General features: G+C 34.9%; 1 protein-coding gene across 2 annotated transcripts in view; it reads left to right on the top strand.

Moving 5' to 3' along the window:
- Positions 1-12,812, top strand: part of RANBP3L (RAN binding protein 3 like) — a 46,600-nt gene extending 33,788 nt beyond the window's left edge. For both annotated transcript variants that reach the window (XM_068535240.1, XM_068535239.1), the window contains 7 exons: positions 185-269; positions 2,816-2,918; positions 3,267-3,397; positions 4,981-5,101; positions 6,720-6,862; positions 9,846-10,035; positions 12,094-12,812. In XM_068535240.1, coding sequence (XP_068391341.1) covers positions 185-269; positions 2,816-2,918; positions 3,267-3,397; positions 4,981-5,101; positions 6,720-6,862; positions 9,846-10,035; positions 12,094-12,137 — 817 coding nt within the window. In that variant the 3' untranslated portion in view covers positions 12,138-12,812. The remainder of the gene's footprint in view (positions 1-184; positions 270-2,815; positions 2,919-3,266; positions 3,398-4,980; positions 5,102-6,719; positions 6,863-9,845; positions 10,036-12,093) is intronic.
- Positions 12,813-13,415: the final 603 nt, after the last annotated feature.

The raw sequence follows: 13,415 nt of genomic DNA, 5'->3' as shown, positions 1-13,415 counted from the left end.
GGAAGTACCTATCTCAATTTTTCCATCATTTCTCATTAACTTCAGATAAACAAAAGTTAGCAGATGTTTTTATCCTTTACATAAATCTATTAAATCGTCTGATTATTTCATGTGCTAACGTTTAAAATGGCTATATTCATTGCTACTATATTTAAAATAGCAAATGCTTATTTCTTTTCCTTAGATGTCAACCAAATGAAGATAAGTATTCTTTTAAAAGCTGCAGTTCTGATTTCGTTTTTGGAGAAAACATGGTAGAAAGAGTTTTGGTAAGATTTTGGCAAATGTTTCTATTATTATATAGAGAGCTGTCACTTCAAATTTCTGGAGGCAAATTAATTAAGACAATGTTAAATTGGAGCATACTTTTTAAGTCCTGAGTTCAAAGGCACATTTCCTATCTTTAACTGGAAAGGTTCTCCTGGGAAGCAAGTTCTAGTTGTTAAAATAACAGACAAGAACCACAGAGGAAGGGAATTGTATAATTATAACATTATTACTGATAAGAAATATTAAATACTTCTTTGACTTGCACTAAACCAGAGGTACCCAAGGAGATCCCAGAACTGTCTGCAATAGTACTCAACTGGTCGTGATATTTTAATACAGTTTTTCAATAGCATTTTTTATAACAAGATGCATTTAAAATCATTTGCCAAATTTTTCTCATTAACCACAACTTTCCCCTTCAAGCTTTTACACTGAAAAGCATTATTATAACTTTTTTTGCTAGCTGTAAGAGGAAAATCATAGCCTTTTACTTGCCTAGGAGAATGTACTTGCCAAGTGGAACCCCCTGATTATTATTACCATCATCCTTAATTAATACTGAGCGTCCTCCTACGTGAGGCAGTTGCTGCTCTGTCCTCCATAGGGCACGTTTCTAAAACAGAGCGTGATCTACTGTGGGGAATTATACAGCCAAGGGGAAGCTGTGCAGCAAATGTGCCCATGGTTTTATCTGGTCCAACACATCTTTGTACTCTTTCCACTTTCACTCAGACCAGAATCTTGGTTGAGACAAGACAAGGAAGCTAGCTTGTCTCAGGGCTATCAGTTACGTGAAGAATCCCATGGAGGATGTACAGATTTTAAAACCTGTGCAAGGGCTCAGAATAACAAAAGGATCACCAACTCATGAGGCCTGTTTATTCCAAGATTTTAAGGGCTTTCACAAATCAGTTACTTTTAAGATCTAGCTTATTCTACACCTGCCTCAGGCTTAACCCCAATTCCAAGAGAAGTACCACAGCTTCTCAGCTTTGAGGCACCCTTCTGCCACTCCCAAGACGAAGGTCAGCTCCAGCAATCCTAGAGCTGTTGACCCACACCTTTGGATCTGAGCCAGAATGGACCAACTTCCAGGCAATATATTTAGGCACATTTATTCTAGATTAGTCACAGCTTCTGTAAGATGTCACAGACACAAACAAAATACTCTACAAACCTCATGGGATCAACTTTAACATTCAACTCATTTAACAGACACGGATTGTGTTCTTATGATACATAAAGCATTGGCATTGGTCTCAAGTTTGGTGGCATATTACAAGCATCTGGTGAGCCTTCAGAGGACTTCTTATGCCTGGTCATCGCCCCTAACGAATTAGATCAGGATCTCCGTGGATCTCCATGGGTGAGGCCAGGTGTCAGGTGATTTGAATATACAGCCAGGATTGAAAACCACCTGGGTAAGTGGTTATGCAAAGCTAAAGAAGACCCTGTCCTCTAGAGACGTTTATAGTCCAGTAAGGGGAAAGAGAGAGATACCTATACAAATGAACTACAGTGGGAATTATAGATTTGGTGTGAGGAGGTAGGTACCTGTGTGCATTTCCTATGGGCACTTCAACTTTGACTTACAAAGGAACCTGAGCTTCCTGTCTCCTTAAGCTGATAACATGCTAGGATAGCAGGAGCTGTAGAGATCACCTGTGTTTGTCCTCTAGTTAATCCTGTAATCCTGTGGCTGTGTGATTTGGGGGCCAGGATGCCCTCCTGATTTGTTTGTTGACCGTGTGCTTTTAGAGTGAGTCATTAAACTTTCTGTGCTTTAGTTTCTGTTTTCTTAAAATGGAAATAGTTACACCCATCTCTACCAATTTTAACAGATTATCTTGATGTCCAGTTAAATAATGTGAAAGAATCTTGAATTAGTAAGGGAAAAGATATAAACCTAAGTTCTGAAGTATTGTCCAATTCTCCCTGTTCTGCAGGGATCTATGCAGGGGGCTGTACAGGAGGTTATAAATGGCATGGAAATTCCCTGGTCTTTTTTCACACAGGCATTGATTACAACACATGTGCGAATCCCCAGGTACGCAGCCTTAAAAAGTGATTGTTGGCAAAAATTGTCTTAGAGGAAAAGTTAGGATTCCTTCTGTAGTGATGATCTGAGACAGCTAGTGGGTTCTTTGGATACCTTTTTAATTTTTTAAATGAACTGGATAGAAAGAGTGGATTGTTGGGAATACTGAAATACCTTGAAACAGTTGCACCTCCTTCTAGGCATCAGGTTAGTGTGGTGGTAGCACGGAACAGCTGCTACCTCCTTTTGGGTCTCGAAAAGCTTCCCCATTGCCCCTGGAACTAGATGCCACCTGAAGTAGGCTGGTGGTAACTAGATTGTTTCCTGAGATCAGAACCAAGGTCTTCTAATAATGGGGAGGAATTCTCTGTTCAGCACAAAAGGAGCCCAAAACAAAAACAGAGCTTTGGGGTTTGTTTGCCACCGTGAGAAGAACAAAAGTATCTCTTGGCTTACTGCAAATATATGGGGATAAAATTAAGTAATACATCTTTTTCCCCCACTTAGGGTACTCAAAAACTCACTCAGCCTCAACTTGAAAATGATTCATACATCAAGGAAAAACCATTCAAATTCACTTTAAAATTTCCTATCAACTCTCCAAACTCAAGTAAGAATTATTTCATTTGTAAAACATCTGATTCAACTGGTGTATTTCCTGTTTTTCCATGTCATTTGTTTAATATCTATAAAATACAAAAACAATAGCCCAGTGTTTTAAAATGTTTGGTGAAGATTAAAGCATATAAACATGATATATAAGCTTTAATAATTGTTTGACTTAATGATATGGGGGATCGTTAAAGAGATCTGCCTCAACTCAAGCAGTTTGATTTTTTGGAAACACTCATTGTTATAAAAAGCTAAGGCTACATGCATGTTAACAGGGGCAAGAAAGAACTTTCACAGTAGGGAAAATGGGGCGTTTTATGTGTTCTTTCCCCCTATTTTCTCTCAGGAACAGACTCTCTTAAGAATATACCCCTAACTGAATCAGCTGCTGCTTTCTCTTCTAAACCATCACCAAAATGTTTGCTGGAGAAAATTAATGTCATAACCGGGGAGGAGACAGAACACAGTGTGTTAAAGGTCTGTGCATCATGTATTGCTCTTCCTGGCCGCACCTCCATGTGTGGAATAAGCTATCCTTAGCAGAGACAGCTTGAAAAATAAAGGCAGAAGTATACTTTTCAGAAAGACTGAGCTGCTTAAATAAAAATGTTACAGGCTTCCAAGGATTAAACCAATATTTTGTTGTATTCTTACATTTGTATGTGTAATTTGCAGGAAAATGGATTGCTGTCTTTACAACCATGCCCGTTAGTCCCTGAGAAAGAAGACAACCAAGGACCCTGTCTTAAGACAACCTATGTTTTACACTTTTCATGTCAGCTTTTATAATTTGTTGTTATAATATGATTTAAAATTCTATTTACACTGAAAGTTAAAAATGCAGATAAGATGAATTGATTTCAGTGCAAGATAATAAAAAGGTTTTTTGTTTTCCTTTAAAAGTTCCTTTTTTTAAATTGAAGTAGAGCTGATTTATAATGTTGTGTTAATTTCTGCTGTACAGCAAAATGACTCAGTTATACATATATACACATTCTTTTTTAGATTCTTTTTCATTGTGGTTTATCTCAGAACATTGAATATAGCTCCCTGTGGTATGCAGTAGGACCTTGTTGTTTATCCTAAAGGTTCGTTTAAGTAAGTTTTGAATTTCACATGAATCAAGAATTTCACAGATGTAGTATATAGTATCACACCTAGGATTCAAATGTTGAGTGGTATAGCTGTCAATCTAGACATACAAAATGTAATTACTACAACTTAATCATTTTCAACAAAGCACAGATTTCCCTTAGCCTTTCTCTATCTGCTTTACCCCAAACTCTCTTCATTCCTATTTTCTTCCCCTTTGATCTACTGATACACTTACTGTACAAGTGTGTCTCACAGCATGACTCTCAGATCAGATTAATCCCAGATTCACTGAAGTAATCACTAGGGGTGAGGCCCTGACATGCTATATTTTTAACGAGTCATCTAGGTGATTCTTGTACATAGTAGTATTTGAGAACCACTGGTAAGCATTAAATTATAGTATGGTACTCTGTGGTATCACATGCTAGTTCGGATGCTGTATTTGTTAAAATTTTTAAAGCATACAAATAATTCCATGATTCCTTAACTTTCAGATAAATTACATGATTCAAATAACATTGTTTAATCTAAAAGTTGGTATATATAGATATACTGTTAAGTGAAAAAGAAAGATGCAGAAAGTATTTATGGTATTCTATCATTTATAGAAAAAATAGGAGAAAAATATATACATATTGGCATGTATATACATACAAATATCTCTAGAAGGATAAACAAAATATTAGCAACAGTGATTACCTGTTGTAGGTGGTGAAAACTGGTAGATGGGGAACTAGTGTTGGTGGGGTCACTTTTCACTTTGTACATCTTTTTGCTTTCTAATGTTTGAACTGTTCAAAAACTGTATTGTTTTAGAAGCTAAGTAAAATTTTCAAGCTGGTTTAGAAATCATTAACAAAGGTTATTCTGGTAAAATATCAGACAAATAAAAGTGTTATAGCATAGGAAAGAAATCACTTTGAAAAATTTTCTATATTTTGACATTTTAAAAAATTGTCCTTTAGATCAACTGCAAGCTTTTTATATTCAACAAAACAACACAATCCTGGATTGAAAGGGGCAGAGGAGCTTTGAGACTGAATGACACAGCAAGCAGTGATTGTGGAACATTCCAGTCAAGACTAAGTAAGGAATCATTTTGTAAAGCGAGTCAGTATTTCTCAGGGAAATTTTTCCAACATAAGTACACATCATTTTCTGGAGATGTGTTATGTGTCAATAAATTAGACTGCTGTCAATAAATTAAACAATATTATTTTTAATGTACTATAGGAGCTTCCTATTTAAAGTAGGCTCTGATGTCAGACTATACAGGTTCTAGTTCTGGCTCCATCACTAACAGGTGACCTTGGACAAACTACTTAATCTCCTTCTGCCCCAGCTGCATCAGTTTAACATGGAGATAATAGAAGTCCATGACTTAGTGAGTGTGAGAATTCAGTGAGATAATGCACGTAAAGCACCTATGACCGAGCCCAGCACACACCTAAATAGTAATCTCATTATTATTTAAAGGAATGTGATGAATTTATTTTTGAAGTGGAATAGTTTTTCTAAAAGAGAATATTTGCCCTGTAATTTATTCTTGGCATCCTAAACACAGTGTGTGGGTTGGGATGAAAGGTCAATTTCCAAGTAAATAAATGTGTGTGGTTATTGAATCCTGCAGGCAGAGTGTTGGTCAGAATTTGGTCAGCCAAACCAAAAGCCTGAGGAGGTTTCTGGCATCCAAAAGACACACTGGGCATTGTTCACAGGTCCAAACTGAAAGTAAGCACAGGCAGAGATGTGGGCAGGGGTGGATGGGTTTACTGGTCAATATCGGGTGGTCAAATCTTGTGGAGGAGACCACAAGTAGAAGCTGGTAAATGGATATTTGGTGAGTTTCAGATATCAAGCTCAAGAAGTGAGTAAGGAATAGAATTCAGACTAAGAGAGCAGGAGCACTGGCAAACAGGTTTCTAAATAACCTGACTATCATTCCCAAGGCAGGTATTAGCTGTTTTCTACTCTGGTTTAATTTCACTCCTTCCACTACTTGCCAAAATAATGCACAAAACAACTTTTCTTTTAATTATACAGGTAATACATGTCCATTACAGAAGATGGAAAATATGGACCGACCAGAAGAAAAAAAATTAAATTACTCATAGGCCTATCTTCCTGTAGTAGCTAGTTTCTGTCAACAAAATATATTCTTAAGGACTTCGTATATAATACATTGAAAAATTTGTGATAAATGGTGTTTATATTACTTTGTAACCTGATTTTTTCTTTTGCATAGTATACCATGGTCACCTTTCTACATTAATAATTATCTTTCTTTAATATTCTTAATGAGTTCATAATATCCTCAATAGCTGTACCATCATTTATTTAACTAATTCCATTTTTTCAATGCTTAAAGTTTTTGTTTCAGTTTTCTCCACTGTAAACAATTCTTGGGTAAATATTCTTCAGACCATTATGTCCTCAAAGGAATTCTAAAATTTAACCATTTTTTAATATTATAGTAAAAAAATATAGCATTTTTAGCATTTAAGCTAAAAAAAAGGCCTCCAACATAATAAAGCCCAATTTGGAAACCAAATTATAATCTAGTCCATTAAATTACAATTTAGTAGTGAAAACAGAGTCTGAAAAACAACTACCAGATTTATTTGCTTTCCAAAATGGCAAATTCCTCTGAAAGGCTAAGGAATCAACTGTTCTAAAGTCTGATAAATTCACCTTCCCATTTTAGTTATGCGCAATCAAGGCAGCCTGAGGCTGATTCTCAATAGTAAACTCTGGGCTCAAATGGAGATTCAAAAAGCAAACCACAAAAATTTACGAATAACAGCTACTGATTTAGAAGACTATAACATCAAAGTGTTTTTAATTCAGGTAAGTGACAAATTTCAGTGATAGAGGTTTATCCTACTATATCTATAGATCTCTGCAGTCACTTATTTGTTTTTTTCATTTTATTAAAATAACATATACCATTGGCAAAAAATCAGCCATTTATTATGGTTGTTTACAGTCTAATATAAGACCTAAATTTTGCATGAAATTTAGAGATTAACAACAATTTAAAGCAGTCAATTGGTACTGGTCCCAAGACACTTGTATTGGTATATGCTGTCAAACCCCTACATTTTTCTTTACTATTAAAATTGTGTCAACAATCTTACTAAATTCCAGACAGACTACTGTCAGGATTGGCTCCTAGGAGGCCAGCAGAATCCACACCCTGATGCTTACACTGCGTGCTGAAATTGAGGCTTTGAAATCACTGGAAAGGAACCAGTGAGAAATGGAAAAACACAGGGCTAGCAAGTTAAAACAACCAGTCCAATAGCAAATTCCAATTCTGGATATGAGTCAGTCTCCAAGGTAACAGGATGGGAGCACAGCTTTAGCTGTTCTGGCAGCAGGAATGCTTGACCTCAAATACAAGATCCAGGCAAAAGAGACAGAGCTGACATGAATCAGGCGAGAAAAAAGGCTGGATTTCCCCCATAGGCCGAGTCTCAGAAGACTTGAGAAGACTGAATATCTAAGTGACTCAGGTAGAAGATGACAATACCAGTAAATTGGCTTCCATATAATAATGAAAAAAAAAAAGTTGGCAAGAGCCCACTGATGAAAAACCAAAGGTTTTATTAACCACCAGTAAGTGCACTGTTAGGTATAAGTGATGTTGAGTGTTAAAATCTTAGCGCAAGATGTCTAAACTCTGTTTACCATTTAGCGAGATAATACTGGATACTCTGCTAGGCCAGATGCCCCTGTCTTTGAGTGGGTAAAGCAGCCTGTCTGAGATTGAGACTATGATTAGATTCGATTCGATTTAACTATGACAAGATTCTGCTGCTCAATATCTGGCCCATGCTGACTTTTTAAACTGTAGGATAATTTTTGGAGATTAGCAAACAAAATGCAATAAAAATCACCCAAAATTCCACTCCCAGAGATGGTCACTATTAACATTTTGGTCTTATACTATATTTTAGTATATACATGTATGTGTGGGTATATATATACATGTGTACCATACTGTACATACTGCATGACTTTCAGGCAAGTTATTTAGCCCTCCTAAACCTGATTTTACTCATCTGCCAATGGAAGACAATAATAATATACTTTATAAAGTGATTGAGAAGATTAAATAGCTAACATTTGATTGTGAAATACACATATGTAACCTTTTCACTTATCAATGAAAATGAGTGTTTTCTGTTAGTAAATAGCAGTTCATTCTTCAAGAATTCTTTTATAGGTGAAAATAAATTCTGTTCTATTATGTACCATAATTTATTCCATTAATCCCATTTTGTTAAATACTTAGGCAATTTACTGTGTTCATTATTATAAATTCTGCAAGGAATTCTCTATGTACATACATGTTAATTCTCTTGGGAAAAGGTTTTGACTTGTCTTGACACATTTATCTCCAGAAGGACTGAGCCAATTTTCATTCTCACCAGCATTTTCTTATGGTACTTCCTGGAAATTTTTTTTAAGCATTGCAAATTTGTTGTCCAAAAAAATATATATTATTGTGCTTTTACTTCTTGTTCTGAATTTCTTGAATGAAAACATCTGAATGAATTTGGCTATATATATTATATATATATATATATATATATATATATATATATACACACTAGTGAAAGGCATATGTAAAATTTAATGTAAAAAAGTCAAGGCAGCAGAACTGTATTTATATTTCAATTACATATATTTTCAATATTTGTTATTAATTAACCTACTGAAGAAAAATTACACCCTTGTACTTAATATAAAAATTAAATTGGTCAAGAGTCAACAAATATTTACTCAACACCTGCTATGTAATATCTAACATAATATGAGAAACAAAAATATTTTATTTAATGTGTATTTTTTTCCCTAAAAATAATTAAGGCAACTTAATAACATACAAAAGAAAAACCATATTTTAAGACCCTTCTCCCCAAAAGTTGGCATGTAGTTGATTCAACCCTCAGTTCTTGGTTTTGAAATATTTGGTAGCTCTCTGAAGGATTAGCAAAGAGAAAAATTTTCCCAGATTTTCTTTGAAATTGTGAAAAGATACAAAAATGTAAGCCACTGACATGTTACCTTAAAGAGCACTGACTTTGACGACAAAAACGAAGTCCCAGCCAATCTGTCAACTAGCTGTTTAAATGCAGACAAGCTGTGCCTTTCTGAGCCATAATTTTCTCATCTGTAACGGGAAGAGGAAACAAGTATTTACTGAATACCTGCACTATGTGCTTTTGTTAACATAAATGGAATAAATAACCTAAAGTTTTATTATAAGGATTGAAAAAATAAAAGGATATTATAACAGCAAATGTTATACCAATGTTATTGTTACCATCATTTTTTATATTAATAGCAACTGTAAAAATAGAAAAGTACTGAAAGCAAGGACTTCTGATGTGTTTATGGTACAACATCATAGACTATTCGAATGAGCTCTGCTTTTCTACAGAGCTATGCAGCTTGCAGGGATGTCTAAGCAAGTGATGTAAAGGAAATGAAAGTCTTTTTCCCCCTAACCCTAAAATTTTCTACAGTATAACACAGTGAAGGAAGGATGGTCTTAAACAAATTCAAATAGAAAATGTAAATCACAAAATTTCATTTTCTCAGTTTAAAATGCACAAATTGGGACCTCATAAAATTATCTGCTCTAGGATTCAATTTGGTTCAAGATGAATTGGCTCTTTACCCTTTAGTTTCTAGGATTATTTATATTCTAGATTTATGTCATATAATTCCTTCCTTATTAATAGTGAAAGGTTACAAATGTGTAAAGTGTGGCTATTATTAAGTTACTTATATTCTTAACAACTTAATTTTCCTCTTGCAGGCCAGTGCCAAAGATACAGGAAGTATGCATGCAGCAATACATCACCGTCTTGTTGCACTTCGAAGCTTCTATAAGCAGAAAGATGCAAATCAAGCTGAAAGCCAGTCAGAAACAGTCCTCCAACAATTTAACTGTGATAGCTGTGATGAGGATGAGGATGATTTTACCCAAGTTACTAAAACTAGATCAGGTAAAGAACTTTTCTTTTGTTAGTTCAGAGGTTTAAGAAAGACATCTTATTCACAACCCTTTTATATGAAACAGATTTTTAAAAAGTGGAACTTGTCTGTTCAAAGTGGACAGGGGTTAGAGCCCTAGATGTTTGGATCTGAGACATGGGTTTGAAAATCACTGTCTTCTGCCTGTGGCCTTCATTGGGATTTCACCAGAAGTCAGCCTTATTGTAATACCTACACATCATTTGCATATACATTTCATAAAAGACCATGTTTACAATGTAAAGTATTAATTGTTACACTGAAACTAACCAATTATTAATATTTCTCTTCACTTGTTCTCATTCTCCTATTATTGGCCATAATAGAAGAAATTATAAATACTCGTAATGGAACCAGCAGGCAAATCTGGCTTATTCCCTTTTTGGAATTTGACTGTTTTACTTTCAAAGACCTTCTTTACCTAGGGCAAAAGGCGCTATTTCTTTTATTACATCCGGATTCATGAACTGAACAAGGTTGCAGTGGAACCACTGGTTAATGGATGTTTAGGTTTTAGTGCTTGTCCTGATGAGTGAATTTAAAACTAAAATTCATCATTATTTTTGGAGAAAACCATTGTCAAGGAAATAATAAGCCCAGCTTTGTGGGTTTTTTAAATAATTTTTATTGGAGTATCGTTGCTTTACAATGTTGTATTAGTTTCTACTGTACAGCAAAGTGAATCAGCTATATGTATATATATATATATCCCCTCTTTTTTGGATTTCCTTCCCATTTAGGTCACTATGGAGCACTAAGTAGAGTTCCCTGAGCTATACAGTAGGTTTTTGTTAGTTATGTATTTTATACATAGTATCAATAGTGTATATATGTCAATCCCAATCTCCCAATTCATCCCACCCCCCTTTCCCCCCTTGGTGTCCATACATTTGTTCTCTACATCTGTGTCTCTATTTCTGTTTTGCAAGTAAGATCATCTATACCATTTTTATAGATTCCACATATATGTGTTAATATATGATATTTGTTTTTCTCTTTCTGACTTAACTTCACTCTGTATGACAGTCTCTAGCTCCATCCACATCTCTGCAAATGACCCAATTTTGTTCCTTTTTATGGCTGAGTAATCCAGCTTTTTTATACAGATGTAGCTATTCCAATAAGTCATCCAAGTATTTTCAGTAATATTTTCATTTAGCCCTGAATTCCACTCTACGGAGGACTGACAAAGGACTTACAAAAATAGTGTGTTAGCAGGCATTTTCCCGATTTCTAATCATTTTAAATCTTAAAGCTATTTTAATCATACATAATTTAAGAATCTATCAAACAACATGTGCAGAACTTGATGGAATAGCTTCCTTGGCCTAATACTAAAAATGTAATCAGAGGAAAAATGCACAAAACATGCAGAGCAGGATCATAAACTACTAGACTCAGTGAGCCAGAGAACTAAGTGAATATGATTTTTCTTGTTACTGTTAAACAAGAGGTTTAATTTTTTTTAAATGTATGAAATGTATAAATAAAAACTATTATAATGTTTATATTGTCACAATAAAATGGGATCTATTAGAAAATGGGTTGGTATCCATTCAAAATGTTAACTTGTGGGGCTTCCCTGGTGGTGCAGTGGTTAAGAATCCACCTGCCAATGCAGGGGACACGGGTTCGAGCTCTGGTCTGGGAAGATCCCACATGCCGCGGAGCAACTAGGCCCGTGCGCCGCAACTACTGAGCCTGCACGTCTGGAGCTTGTGCTCCGCAACAAGAGAGGCCACAATAGTGAGAGGCCCCCGCACCACGATGAAGAGTGGCCCCCACTTGCCGCAACTAGAGAAAGCTCTCGCACAGAAACGAAGACCCAACATAGCAATCAATCAATCAATCAATAAAAAACAAAACAAACAAAAAAACAACTACCATATAAAAAAAAAAAGCAGATTCTATACATATTTTATTTCCTTGCTAGTAAGCGTATTCATGAGTATTCATGTTCAGTTGTATTCAATATTAAACCTAACTGAATACAATATTGTATAATAAATTATTTTAAATTTATATCACAGATTCTTCTAGGTGGACCCACAAACAGTCGGTTGCCTGTTCATGAGTGCTACCTACTATAACCATGACAACATCTACAAAAAGATCACCTTACTGAAAAAATCTAAGCCATCCTAATGACTAAATGAGAAGATCCTATTCATTCCTGGAACAGTTTTTATAGAAAAGTCCAAGAAATATAATTTGTTGCAATTAAAATGTTTCTCTGTGTAGTATAATAATTCTGAGGTTTTATATTTTGATTATTGTGGAGAAAATGACAGAATTTAAGAAACACATGGCCTTTGGAAGTTCAAAATTTTTCATTTTTGAAGAAGTTAATTTAGAATAAGATTTGGTAACTAATTTGGACTGTTCATCACATTGATGGATACAATAGTTAAAATTATAAATTGCTGGATTTGATAAATATCTAAGATATTTATTTTTTCAGTCATATATTGTCTGGCCATAAAACAAATATTTTACAAAACTTCCAGAGTCATTTCTTTGAAAAATATTATAACTGCATGTTAACACGTTATTAAATCATGTTTTTCTTCTGGGAAATGTGTATTTTCATTTAATCTTTGGACTTCCTAATTCTATAATATTATATATTCATGGTATGAATTCCTTTAAAGAGAATATCTGTTCTTGCACTTGTATCTATCGCACCTTGTATATGCTTGACTCACGGTCAGTATCCAATATTTGTTGAAGGAATGAACAAAATACATTACCTGTGTATCAAAACAGTAACTATACAAAAAGTGAAATATGTTAACTTGTTCTTTGCTTTATTTATGTAATTAAATTGCCATTAATATTCTAGTAGGTGAGGCTGTTCAGAGACCTTTTATAGCCAAATGACTTTTTTTCTTAAATGCCATTATTAAGGTAAAACACAGTAATTTCAACAATTGTGCAACAGAACTTCGATGTTCCTCTTTTGAGATTTGTTTCAGAGACACTTCAGGAGTTACACAAGAAAATTAGTCTCAGTACTTATAGACATATTTCAGTTTTCAATCCAGTATGATCACCCCATGGCTTCAAAATGATTTTTGATTGTGACCCCTATACAATTCCCCTATTAGAGGCATCTTAATGTGCTCAGGCTGCCATAACAAAATACCACAAATTGGGTGGCTTAAACAACAGAAATTTATTTCTCTCAGTTTTGGAGGCTGGGAAGTCTAAAATCAAGATGCTGGCAAGGTTGGTTTCATTCTGAGGCCTCTTCTCTTGGCTTTTAGGGGCCACCACCTCACTGTGTGCTCACATGACCTCTTTTCTTGTAGGAGCACGGGGAGGTGGTAGGGAGAAAAAGACAGCAGGTTCT

The sequence above is a fragment of the Eschrichtius robustus genome, chromosome 2 (assembly GCF_028021215.1).
Source record: "Eschrichtius robustus isolate mEscRob2 chromosome 2, mEscRob2.pri, whole genome shotgun sequence".
Lineage (NCBI taxonomy): Eukaryota > Metazoa > Chordata > Mammalia > Artiodactyla > Eschrichtiidae > Eschrichtius > Eschrichtius robustus.
The sequence above is the reverse complement of the archived record's forward strand: the minus strand, read 5'-3'. Positions and strand labels throughout refer to the sequence as shown.